At 34.8% G+C, this 14,368-nt stretch overlaps 1 protein-coding gene across 1 annotated transcript in view; it reads left to right on the top strand.

Annotated features, from left to right (window-relative positions):
* The window catches only part of LOC308633754 (ATP-dependent RNA helicase DHX15-like), a gene marked incomplete at its 5' end in the record, with an annotated part of 36,535 nt that extends 25,507 nt beyond the window's left edge, over positions 1 to 11,028 (top strand). Inside the window, one exon of the mRNA XM_081266800.1 lies at positions 10,911 to 11,028. Coding sequence (XP_081122926.1) covers positions 10,911 to 10,916 — 6 coding nt within the window. The 3' untranslated portion in view covers positions 10,917 to 11,028. The remainder of the gene's footprint in view (positions 1 to 10,910) is intronic.
* Positions 11,029 to 14,368: the final 3,340 nt, after the last annotated feature.

Below are 14,368 nucleotides of genomic sequence, written 5' to 3'. Positions count from 1 at the left end.
GAAAGGCCAGCAAACTGGGACATGAATTTGCATCACAGCTGCTATGATTTCAGGCAGTCTTCATCAGTTATTTAGCTTGTGTGTAGACTTAAGTGCCAATCAATCATCAAAAAACCTTATTTTGTGTTTCATCTTCCATGTACTCTTTGAGAATTGGGAGGATAGCATGTCTTCTTTAGAATTTACCGCATTTTGATATACAAATCTCAGTTGTCTTGTGTTCTAAATTCTTCCAATAGGGTGTTTTTAGACATGTGTTCTGACGTTCTCAAGTGGCTAAAGAAGTTCAGGAAAAACTATTTGGATAAAGCAATTTTAAAAAATGTTTTTGTAAATGGGTCTTAAAGTTTTTTGTTGAGTTTTGTTTATTTTCTAGAATGCACTAGAATTTTCTAGTATGTGCTCTTTAATGTACATGCAAATCACTTAGACAACTTGGAGATTCTGATTCAGTGGGTCTTAGTGGATCCTGAGAGCCTGCCTCTAAGAAGCATGCTGGTGGTGCTGACTTTCCTTCAGGTCTTAGTGTCAGGGTCTAGAGCAGGTCCAACAGAACTTTTTACACTGCTGGAAACATTCTATATTTGCACTTTTCACTGTGATCGCCACCAAGAAACAGGGCTTTTGAGCATTGCAAGGTGGTTAGTATGAGGAGAGACTAAATTTTAATTGTGTCTAAGTTTAAATAGTTAACACTTACTGACCCACATCCTGTTTTTGTATTTGCATGCCCACTGGTTAAGAATTTCTTTTACATTTTTAAAAGGTTATCTCTGATAAAAGAACCTGACAACTGAGATCTTAGATGAATGAAAAACTTAATGTGTTTTGGCATCCCAAAAGATCTGACTTCTCTTCTGGAACTTTTTTTTTCCTCAGGTGTGGTAGATTGCCCGCTTCTGGAAAACAATTCTTTTAAAACAAAGCAAATTCTTGTCTCTTTTCCAAACTTGCTCTAACAGATGAAGTTTGGGGATGAAATGTAGGAATCTGCATCTTCTGTAAACTCCTGGGGCCAATTTTATGTCCTTTTGGTTTAAGGGTCACTTTTCCACAGGAATAGTTTATAGTATGATGCCTTTGATATGATAATGACAGCCTAAACATTGTTAAGAAAAATTGCTGCCATTTGTCTCGATACCAAAGGTCTGCTAAGCAACAACATCTCTGCAGTAAATGTGAATTCTCATTTATGTTCACATTCTACAGGGATATTTGGTTGATAATTTTTGAGCAGATGTCATTGTTAAGAGCTATGAATGTTGAGTAATTTTTTTAATCTTTGGATTTCTTCTGGTTTGTCTTGATCATTTGTAATTTATAATTTGTTGGCCTTAATTTCCTTTCTTTAGAGCACAGTCTCTTGATGTGGATGCTATATGTATTATAGAACATCAATATCAATGCTTTACGCATCAGATGCATTGTTAATAGTAGAGGTCTATTGGTATTGAATTTTCTTACTTTTTATTTATTTGAAAATGTCTATTCTGCTTTCAGTTTTGAAGAGTATTTATCCTGGATTAGCAGTTTTTGTCTTCTAGCACCTTAAACCTTTCCATTAACTTTAACCTCTCATTTCTGATAAGAAGTCAGCTATCATTTTAGTCATTTTTACCAATGCATAACACACCACATTTTTCTAATTGCCTTCACAACCTTTTTCCTCCTAATTGATTATTTACAGTTGACTCTGATGCAGATAGATGTGATTTGCTTTGTAACTAACCTTAGTATTCACTGAGTTTCCTAAATCTGTTAACATCTTTTTTTGTTAATTTGGGATAATTTTAGCCATCATTGTCTTAAATATTTTTTTATGTACAATTTATGCCTCTATTCTTCTAGAAATCTAATTATATGTATGTTAGGTCACTTTGTACTGATAGTAACCAAGTCTCTATTTTTTTCTTTCTGATTTTTAGACCAGATAATTTTTATTAGTCTATCTCCAAGTTAACTTTTTGCTGTTTTTGCACTATACGATCTGATGATAGATTTGTTTCATGAATTTTTCATTTCAAATACTATACTTTTTATTTATTTTAAAAGAAATTTTTCATTTATATGTTGACACCCATATCTACTTATTCATTATGATTAAGCTTTTCTTTAACTCCTTGAAATTAGTTATAAAAACTATTTAAATTTTTTTTCTGCTAATCCTAACATCTGGGTCAGCTCATGGAACTTTTTTTATATGTGATATTTTCTCTTGTGGTTCTCATTTTTCTATCTTCTTTGCATTCTGGCAAAATTTAATGATATTCTACATGCCTATAATCCCAGCGACTCAGGAGGCAGGAGTTCAAAGCTAATAAATTATGCATGGCACACATTGTTTAATTTTGCATGTAACTTCTTTTTAGTGCATCAATGAGGTTTTAGTGACATTGTCATCCAACACTTGGCCTTTGTTGTTCAGGGAATGCCTTCATGATTTTAATACTGGTTTTCCTATTCAGACTGTGGATTGGGTTTGAATATACTGTTATCAACCACCTGGTCTTTTAATTGCTCATCCCAGTAAACTTATAGTTTGTGAAGCATTTGTTTCTCAGATTCATGACACTGTTAGAACCTGAAGTAGTAGCTGATGGGTATCTGTGAATTCTTTTTTTTTTTTTTTTTTTTACTTGAAGTAGATTGTCTGAAATAGGCATATTCTCCTCTGTGTTTATCCAAACCTCCCTGTCATGTGCACTACAAGTTACAATTTGGAAGTTACTGTATTAAAATTCTGTCTGTTCATGGTTCTAGAAGAGTGATGTTCTCTCCTAAACACTGGTTACTGCAGCAGCATTTTTAATGTTGTAAAATAAGAATAAAGGCTCTGAAGGCCAAAGATGTTAAATTAAAACTGAGCTTTGCTGTAATACTGTTTTCTCTTCAAAATGTGATGGTACAGGAAAGGTGTTATATGAAGGGGTGGTATTGCAGGGGAGCATTTTAAATTGCAGAAGTAAAAAAGTTATAATATTTATAATTTTGATGAGTTTATTTTTATAGGGAAGATTTTTCTCCCCTGAAATTTTTTTCTGGAATAGCAAAATGTTTCCATTATTAAAAATTGAAATTGTTAAAAAAAAAAGAGTTCATAGCTAGCCTCCACATCTAAGGGATGCACTTAGCAACTCAATGAGACCCTGTATCTAAATAAAATGCCAAAAAAGGGCTAAGGTTGTGGCTCAATGGTTAAGCACCCCTGGGTTCAATCCCCGGTACCAAAAATTTTTTTTAATTATATTCTGGTCATTTATAGATGATACATCATAGGAAGTCTGGATTATGTTGTCTTCCTATAAAGGATATTCTGTTTTATGTATCATGCAGGCTAATTACTGGTGAATTGTTTTGATCATATTAGATTTGGTGGTATTATTATTATTATTATTATTATTATTATTATTATTTGGTTCCAGAGATTGAACTCAGGGTACTCAATTACTGAGCCACATCCCCAGACCTGTTTTGTATTTTATTGAGAGACAGGGTCTTGCTGAGCTGCTTTAGCACCTCGATTTACTAAGGCTGGCTTTGAGCTCGTGATCCTCTTGCTTCATCCACCTGAGTCACTGGGATTATAGGCATATTCCACCGCGCCTCACTAGGTTTGGTATTTTTCTTTATTTCCATATTTCATGGTGCATTATACTTGTACATAATGGTGGGATTTGTTGTTATGTTTTCATACATATGTACAATATAGTGGTAAAACTTAGCCAATATCATTCTCGAGTATTTCTCTTTTACCTGCTTTCCTCTTTCCCCTGATCCCTTTCCTCTATTCTACTGATCTCCCTTTGATTGTCGTCAGATTCCTTTCACACACACACACACACACACACATACACACACACCTTTCTTTTCCTTTTTCCTTTCTGGCTGCCACATACATTTTCAGCATGAATCAATTTTGATTTCAAATTTAGGTCTACCATTTTTCCCTTTACTCTTTTGTGTGTGGTTCTTTTTGCTAAGGCTTATTTCTGAACTCTTAATTAAGTACCTGATATATTAGTGAAGCTGCTGAAATCTGACTCTGCTGGAAACCTAATTTCTTCCAACATTGCCATTTAGCATCATCTTCAGTCTCCTTTATAGCAGTCAAACTCTGCTAAGCCTTAAAGAGCAAAATTCCAACCACTATGGTAATCTTGCACGTTGATAATTTTCTCCTTAACTCAGTATGACCACCATCTTACTTGAGCTTCATCTCCCTAATTGTGTTTTGTGCACCAGGCCTACAGTCATGTCTGAAATTAATACCTGAAAATGTTTAGTTTTTCTAGTTTTATACTCTTTTGTGTCAGGAAAACAAATCCAGTACAGTAGATCTATAAGAGTTTCAAGTAAAAATACTAACTTACTTATATCCTTGCCCATCAATAGTGGTACAGGCACTTAGGTGAACTTACATAGAAACTGCAGCATCTTATATACTAAACAACAATTTCATTGCCCATGGAACGCAAAATTAATTGAAAGAGTAAACCCCAAAATGGATATCTGAAAAATAAACTGGTCAAAATTAGGCAATCAGACTTAAATAATCATATATTTTACTAATAGCACTAGCTTAAAAGTATGGGTCTACAATAACTAGAAAAATACATGTTAATGGCTAGAGTCATAAAAGTTTCTATTATGATAGGCAGTCTCTAATGATGCTTTAATATTATATGATAGTTGTGAAATGATTACAAACTAATAATGAACATAATCTATTTGCAGATTAAAATGTTCTTCCCTGTATTATCTACAAAGTTTAGATGCACCTCAAAATGCCCTGGAAAAGAAATTTCTTAAGTCTCATCAAAATGAACTGCCAGGTTTTTTCCTCCATTTGACATGACACAGTGCCAAGATTTCTAGTCCTGAATACACACTTTCTATAGGGAAGAGACATTTATCTTGGCAATTAATAGATCATTTATCTCATTTCATACAGCCAATTTTAGTTGTAAGAAAATAAATGTTTATGTATTTATTCTGCTGACTTTAATCTATAATCTAATCAGGGATCAACAAACTTTTCCTGAAAAGAGACTGATAATAAATATATTAGACTTTGTAGGCAAGTCTTCATTGCCACTCAAGTGCCAGTGTAGCACAAAAACAGCCTAGACTGTGGGTAAATATAAGTTTCTGTGTTCTAATAAAAGTTTGTTTACAAAAGCAAGTGTTATTGTTGGACACCGTGGTGTGCCCCAACAGTCACAACTACTCAGAAAGCTGAGGCAGGAAGATTACTTGAGCCTAGGAGTTTAGGCCAGCCTGGGAAATAAGGAAGGAAGGAAGGTAGGAAGGGAGGGAGGGAGGGAGGAAGGGAGGGAGGAAGGAAGGAAGGGAGGAGAGGGAGGAGAGGGAGAGAGAGAGAAGGGTAAGAATGAAAGGAAGGAGGGAGGGAGGGAGGGAGGGAGGGAGGAAGGAAGGAAGGAAGGAAGGAAGGAAGGAACAATTTAAAAAAAACAGTGTCAGGCTCATCACTGTTCCAGAGTATTAATGTTTATGCTCACAATAGATGTTTGGCTAGGCTGTATACATACATACATACATACATACATGAAAGCAATTTTGTTCTTTTGTTTGCTTTCTTTTATTTTTTCCATTTTTTTTTTTTGTTGATACATTATAGTCATAAATCATGGCAGTATTTGTCGTTACATATTTCCACATGCACAATATAACACTACAGTTTGGCCAATATCATTCCCCAGTATTTTCCCTTCACTCTTCCCTCTCCTGGTCCCTTTCCTACACTCTACTGATCTCCTCTTTATTTTCACTTTCTTTTCCTTTTTCCTCTCTTGCTTCCACATCCGAGAGAAAACATATGCTCCCTTGATCTTATGAGTTTAGCTTATTTTGTGTAACAGAATGTTCTCAAGTTTCATCCGTTTTCCAGCAAATGACATAGTTCACCTTTATGGCTGAATAAAGCTCCATTGTGTGTATATGCCACATTTTATTTATTTATTCATCCTTGATAAGCACCTAGTTTGGCTCCATAGTTTGGCAACTGTGAATTGTGCTGCTATAAACATGGGTATGCATGTACTACTCTAGTATTATGACTTTAATTCTTTAGGATAAACAGTGAGTAGTTGTATAGCTAGGTTATATGGTGGTTTCCTGCCTAGTCTTTTGAGGAACCTCCATACTGATTTCAATAGTTGTTATATTCATTTACAATCCTATAAACAGAGAAAAAAGTGTCCCTTCTTCTCCACATTCTCTCTAGCATTTATTATTGTTCATATTCTTTTTTTGAAGTAGTTGGACACAATACCTTTATTTTTAATGTGGTGCTGAGGATTGAACCCAGGGCCTCGCACGTGCTAGATAAGCAATCTTCTGTTTTTTTTTTTTTTTCATTTTTATTTTATTTTATTTTTTTAGGAGAGAGAGAGAGAGAGAGAGAGAGAGGGAGGGAGGGAGGGAGGAGAGAGAGAAAGAGAGAATTTTAACATTTTTTTTATTTCTTAGTTTTCGGCAGACACAACATCTTTGTTTGTATGTGGTGCTGAGGATCGAACCTGGGCCGCGCGCATGCCAGACAGGCGTGCTACCGCCTGAGCCACATCCCCAGCCCCAGCAATCTGCTGTTGAGCCACAACCCCAGCCCCGTATCGTTCATATTCTTGATGGCTGCTATTCTGACTAGAGAGAGATGAAAGCTCACTGTAGTTTTGATTTGCATTTCCCTAATTGCTCATGATGTTGAACATTTTCATAGATTTGTTGTCCATTTTTATTTCTTCTTTTGAGAAGAATCTGTTTAATTCATTTGCCCAATTAAGCTAGGTTATTTGAGGTTTTGGTATTAAGTTTTTTAAAGTTTCTTATATAGTCTGGATATTAATCCTGTGTCAAAGAGTAGTTAGCAGGGCTGGGGATGTGGCTCAAGCGGTAGCACGCTCGCCTGGCATGCATGCAGTCCAGGTTCGATCCTCAGCACCACATACAAACAAAGATGTTGTGTCCGCCGAAAACTAAAAAATAAATATTAAAAAATTCTCTCTCGCTCTCTTTAAAAAAAAAAAGAGTAGTTAGCAAATATATTTTCTCCCATTCCGTAGGTTCTTTCTTCATGTTACTAATTGTTTCCTTTGCTGTGCAGAAGCTTTTTAATTTGATGCCATTCTGTTTATTAACTTTTGTCATTATTTTCTGAGCTTTAGGAGTTCTAATAAGAAAGTCATTGCCTGTACCTATATGCTGGAGTCTCAAATGTATATTTTCTTCCAAGGATTTGCATAGTTTCTGGTCTAATTCCTGGGCTTTTGATCTCTTTCAAGTTTGTACAGGGTCTAGTCTTATTTGTCTACATATGGATAACCAATTTTCCTGGCACCATTTGTTTAAAGCCTGTCTTTTCTCCCAATATGTTTTTGGCATCTTTGTCAAGAATCAGATGACTGTTAATTGTGTTGGATCTTTTTCTGTGTCTTCTCTTCTTTCCCATTGGTCTATGTATCTGGTTTTATGACAGAGCCATGCAGTGGTTATTTCAATAGCTTTGTAGTATAATTTGAAGTCAGGTATTGTGATGATGCCTCCAGCTTGCTTATTGACTTAGAATTGTTTTGGCTATTCTGAATATTTTATTCTTCCAAATGGATTTCAGGACTGTTTTCTCTAGGTCTGGAAAAATGACACTTATTATTATTATTATTATTATTATTATTGTTATTATTATTATTATTATTTTAAATTTATATATGACAACAGAATGCATTACAATTCTTTTTTTTTTTCAACAGTATTTAGTTTTTTATTTAAACTTACAGCTTTTAAAATGAATATTTCTATAAATTATTTACAATGTTATCATGTCACATATCAAGACCCATGCACATTTTTATGTAAAATATATTATGTATGCATTTATATATTTAAACTGAATATTTTCATCTGTTATATCAATGTTTTATAAATATTAAAGTAAAATTTCCAGTAAAATATCACTCAAGTTAAAAATATTCAAGTGTCTTGTGTCTCAGGATTTGATTCACACATATAGTACGAATACAATTCATCTATTTTTTTTTTCATATTCATTTTTTTTTATTATTTTTATTGATTATTTATCGCATTACATAGTTCATGATATATCATCTTTCATACATTAGACTCAAATTGTGCTTTGAACTCCCATTTTCACCCCAAATACAGATTGCAGAATCACATCTGTTACATATTCGCATTTTTACATAATGCCATATTAGTGACTGTTGTATTCTGCTACCTTTCCTATCCCCTACTATCCCCCCTCCCCTCCCCTCCCCTCCCATCTTCCCTCTCTACCTCCCCTGCTGTTGTTCAATTCTCTCCCTTTTTTTTTTTTCCCTCCCCCTTGCCCCTCATAACCTCTTATAATTTTATGTATCCTTGAAGGTCTCCTACCATTTCCATATGCTTTCCCTTCTCTCTCCGTTTCTCTCCCCCCATTCGTCTTTGTTTACTGTAGTCTTTTCCTCATGCTCTTTCTTCCTGTTCTGTTCTTAGTTTTTCTCTTTATATCAAAGCAGACATTTGGCATTTGTTTTTTAGGGCTTGGCTAGCTTCACTTAGCATAATCTGCTCTAATGCCATCCATTTCCCTGCAAATTCTATGATTTTGTCATTTCTTAGTGCTGCATAATACTCCATTGTGTATAGATGCCACATTTTTTTTTATCCATTCATCAATTGAAGGGCATCTAGGTTGGTTCCACAGTCTAGCTATTGTGAATTGTGCCGCTATAATCATTGATGCAGCCGTATCCCTATAGTGAGCTCTTTTAAGGTCCTCAGGGAATAGTCCGAGAAGTGCGATAGCTGGGTCAAATGGTGGTTCCATTCCCAGCTTTCCCAGGAATCTCCATACTGCTTTTTTATTATTATTATTATTATTATTATTATTGTTATTATTATTATTATTATTTTAAATTTATATATGACAACAGAATGCATTACAATTCATATTACATATATAGAGCACAATTTTTCATATCTCTCGTTGTATACAAAGTATATTCACACCAATTCGTGGGTATTTTGATGGGAATTGCATCAAATCTGTATGTTGCTCATAAAACCAATTTCAAACATATACAATCATATTAGTAGTGATTTTAGTGTCCAAAAAGATATCTACTAAACAATAATTACTGGGCTGGTTTGGTGACTTGTAGTCCTAACTACTCAGAAGGCCAAGCCAGGAGGATTGCTTGAGTCCAGGAGTTGGAGATCAGGTTAGGCAACATAGCAAGACCCCCATCTTAAAAATAATAATAATTACTGATGTCAAAACACATCTTAATCATTATGATAGTCACTAACTCTTCATTGTTTTCCTTGAAACTCTAATATACAATTAGTGAATGTCAATTTAGGACTAATTGTGCTGTTTTATAGTGGAGAAAGCTGATTATAATAGTAAATGAAATCAGCTATCATGAACTGATTTGTGTTTATTTAATTACAATTATCATGCTGATGACTCTACATATTAAGTCTCCACCTATAGTCCCCTAGGTGCTAATTTTAAAAACATGAGTTTTCATTAAAAATAAGAAAAAAACCCTCCATATGCATTTCAATAATTCAAATTGTATCATAATTTGACTATTAACACAAGGGAAAATCAATGCAACTAATTCTGATTTAAATTCAAGATTACACAGTGCAAAAGAGGAAATAGTCTTGGAAAGGGAAGTAGAAAAATGTAAGATACCTCTTAGAGGTCAGAAAAAAGAAATTCAAAAATGTGATTTTTTTTAAAGGTAGTGTTAACTTGAAGTGGAAAACAAAAAGCAAAAAATCTTTGAAGCAAAGTCAGTTGTGTTTACAAGGGCCTTTGAGTTTCTTTGATGTTTTAGTGATTCTGGTTTTTAAAATGTTGATTTGTGGAGGATGGGCACAGGGGATTGAATCTAGGTGCTTAACCACTGATCCACATCACCAGCCCTTTTTTAACATTTTTTTTTTAATTTTGAGATAGGAAATCCATAAATTACTTAAGGCCTTGCTAAATTGCTGAGGGTGACTTTGAACTCAAGATCCTCCTGCCTCAGCCTCCAGAGCCACTGGGATTACAGTGTGCATCATGAAGCCCGGCCTTAAATGTTGATTTTATAATCCTTTGTTTTTAGCTGATAAGAGAAATTACAAAATACAGAATACTTGCAAACTACAAAATATAGTATACTTACAACTAAAGTTGCTTTGTTAAATTATCAGAGTTTAAGCAGTGACTCTCAAACTGGGAGAGTGATACTAGTCTTATCAAGAGAAGTTTAGAAATGCCTGGGGGCATTTTGTTGTTGTTTCACCATGACTGAGGAAACTACTAACTTTTTTTGGCCAGGCCCATAGATAGTATATAACCTTCAGCTAGTAGGAATAGTCCAAACCAAAGTACCAATAGAGTTCTATCAAGAAACCCTGGTGCAAAGAAGTAATCTACCAAGGAAAACACAGTTGCAGTTAAGTAAGAGAACAGAGCAGGTGCTGGGTGCAGTGCTGCATGCCTGTAATCCCAGTGGCTCTGGAGGCTGAGGCAGGAGGATCGTGAGTTCAAAGCCAGCCTCAGCAAAAGTAAGGCCCTAAATAATTCAGTGAGACCTTATCTCTAAATAAAATACAAAATAGGGCTGGAGATGTGACTCAGTGGTCTAGAGCCCTTGAGTTCAATCCCTGTTACCAAAGAAAAATAGACCACCCAGGTGACTTGTTTGTACCAGTAGGTCTACCTAAAATGAAAAGGGATTTTATGCAGTCAAATTGTTTTATTATCCATTTAAATATAATTCTTTATTTCTTTATGTTTGTCAAGAAGTAAATATACTTAAGATAGCAATGAAAAATAATAAAAGAATGACAAGTGTAGGAACCTAATGATGACTTACACTTTTTGATTACAGACTTGAGATTCATCTGAAATGACAATGCAATCCCTAGCTATTGCAACAGAAATCTTAACCTCTGAGTGAAAAAAAAGAGGGATGTTGAGATACCTTCAATCATCTTTTCTCACTTCTGTGTAAGTACCAAGAGAGGTTGGCTAAAAATATTTTAAAACCTAAAACATACTATTAAACTTGGCTTTTCTTTAAAATAAGTGCAAGTATATGATATGGCCTAGTATTAATTTACAATCCCTACTTTCTTATGCTGCGACTGTCTTTAAATGTGCCCAGTTTGAACTGAGATGTGCCATAAGTCAGATATCAAAGACGTATTATGAAGAATGTAAAATAACAGTTATATTTTTATTTTGATTACAAGTTAAAAGGATGACATTTTGAATATATTGAATTATGTAAAATGTATTATTAAATGAAGCTCATCTGCCTTATTTTTTAAAATATGACTTCTAGAAAATTTAATTTACATGTAGAGTTAATATTATATTTCTATTGGTGGTTCTAAGGGATCAGTGAGAAATAAGAGAAAGATCATGTTCAGATTCTCTATTTCATCATTTGGGTTTGATGTCATTCACTGATCCTCTTATGTATTCCAAACCATTTCAAATTTCATGTGGATTTGGGTAAGACTGAGCTTTCATACTAATTGCAGAGAACTTACTTTCCCATATATGTTTGTTCAGTGTCCCCCACTGAGTATAGTCTTCATAATAGTGTTTATGGTCCTGTTTCTAATTTTATACTGCATGCATCAGTTAAAATGCTGAAGATTCAGGAGGGTTTGCTTTGCTTCAGTGTATGCTCTGGTAGACTATATGTTATCCCGAAGAACATATTTTCTCCTCCACTCTCCATGTCTCCTCCAAGAGGTGCTTGTGATCTTCCAAGCACACTTTGGGAGGATGTTATCAGCCTTACTTTGTTTCAGTGAGAAGAGAACAGTTTCCAGAGTAGGAACTATCTAAAAATGTCTCCTTAGTGATGAAAGCATTTATTGCCAAGACTTTTGTTGCTTTGTCAATTGTCTATATTGGCTGTAACCGCCAGGATTTTGCTGTTTAATTATTTAAACCACATAAATGGGCAATCTTTCATATATTATCTCTATTTCTTCTTTAAAAATGAATTATAAAATTTTAACTTTGACCCATATTTGTATAGATGAAATATCTGAGACTCAGAAAAGTTAATGATTTGCCTATAGTCACACAATTAGACTTCTGACTCTTACTACAATCCTTTTGGCTATATTCCTTACTTCTGCTGTTGTTCTGGTAAGGAAGTAATTTATATTTCTGAAAACTAAATGGATAAAGCCCAACAGTGCACTGTGGAAATTGAGATGTGCAGGCCACAAGTCCCCAATATCTGTTCTGCGTTTATTTCAACACACCAAATATTTGACCTCCGTGAAAAGAATGCCAAGGTAAATTAGGCAGAACCAGAAACAGAAACTCATATACATGCCATATATTAGTGGCAATTTCAGATGTTTGAGTTTCTTTCTTTGTACAGTTGAAAGTGGAATAATATTTGTCAGGGCTAGACAAACAGTAGATGCTGGCAGAAGACCTTGCCTTGTATATGACTCACTTCCATTAGTATAGTACACTTCGACATGACTTTTTAATTGTGGGGAGTGCCTCAGCCCTACTGGTCATGCCCAGCCTAAACCTCCATCTTCCCTGGATTTAAGGACAAGATACTTGTTTAAATTCCACTTAAGTTATATGATCCCTTTACTTAAAGTCTAATATTTTATGCATTTTTATTCTATTAAGTCTAAATCCTTATGCTTGATTTTCAAGGAAATTCATAATCTGACCTAAGCACACAAATGTCATCCTTTATAGAATCCTTTACTCTTAGCAAAATGAGATGTCTTTACTGCCCTTTAAACATACTTCTTTCTGCTGAGTCTTTCTTATGCTGTTTAATTCACTTGCCTTTTATTCTCTTTTTAGAATCTGAATCCTATGTACTTATCCAGGTCTAGCTCAAATCCCAAGACTTGTCTCTTATGTTTAACTCTTTAGTGTTTACAATTTGTACCAAAATAACGTTTTAGCATTTATTTTGTGGCAGGGTAGGGCCCTTGCCACCCTCCCACTACACTAACTTTTACCAAGGAGGAAACTGGTGTTACCAAGAAAGACCTGTTATTTTTTAGGAGTTCCCACTCTCGGGATTATAATGAGGATCTAGAGTCACCTCCACCCTTGGAGATAGATCCAAGCTTGGGGTCCTTCGGCACAGGTGTAAAGGTTGATCCATTGCCTAAACCTCTTACACTGGCACAGAAGATGATGTACACACACACACACACACACGCCAAAACTCAGGAAGGAAGGGAGGGAGGGAGGGAGGAAGGAAGGAAGGAAGGAAGAAAGGAAGGGAAAGAAGGAAGGAGACCCTTTGAAATCCATTGAGAAATGATACTGTTCTGATCAATTTGTTGTCATTTTCTGACTTACCATATTGTGACCAAGCATAGTGCTTTTATTTTTATTATTTTTTTTACTAAGACCTTTACTAGGATTCACCTGGTTTATAACTTTCTACCTTTAAATATAACTGAATCTGCTGGAAGGTGGTGGCAGAATCTGTAATCCCAGATATTCAGGAGGCTGAGGCTGGAGGATCGCAAGTTTGAGGTAAACTTGGGGAACTAAGCCAGACTCTGTTTCAAAATAAAAACTAAACTGGGCATGTTGGCACACACCTGTAATCCCAGCGGCTCAGAATGGTGAAACAGGAGAATTGGGATTTCAAAGCCAACCTTAGCAACTTAACGAGGCCCTGAGTAACTCAGTGGGACCTCTCTAAATAAAATACAAAAGAGGCCTGGGGATGTGGCTCAGTGGTTGAGTTCCCAAGAGTTCCATCTCTGATAGCAAAAAAAAAAAAAAAAATTAATAATAAATGAATAAATAAAATAAAAAAGGGCTGGGGATGTATGTAGCTCAGCAGTAGAGCACCCCTGGATATTTGTACTAGGGAGTACCAAAAAAAAAAAAAAAAAGAATTTTCAATGCATATTACTTTTTGTCTAGTTTATTTCATTCAGAATCTCCCTGTTTTTGCTATTATCAATAGTTCTTTATTCTTGCTAAGTATGTTTCCAAAATTTATGATCTATTTTCCTATTGATATACATTGGGGATTTTTTTAAGTAAACCAGGTTATATTTATACAGTGGAAAATTATTAAGCAATGAAAATAAGAAGTACATTCACATTCAACAACTTGGATAAATCTTATAAAAATACATATGGAGCTAAAAAAGCCACATACCAAAGAACACATGTGTATGATTACACTGTATAAAGTAACAAAAGAGGCAAAACTAATCCTTGTTATTAGAAGTTAAAATAGTGCCTAACTCTGGGGGAGCGGAGGGAATAATTAGGGGAGCAATGAGAAAGGGCTCATGAAGGTGCATTTGATGTCCA

The sequence above is a fragment of the Spermophilus citellus genome (genome assembly GCF_964194105.1).
Source record: "Spermophilus citellus genome assembly, chromosome: 14".
In the NCBI taxonomy this organism is placed as follows: Eukaryota; Metazoa; Chordata; class Mammalia; order Rodentia; family Sciuridae; genus Spermophilus; species Spermophilus citellus.
This window is presented reverse-complemented; position numbering and strand designations above follow the sequence as displayed.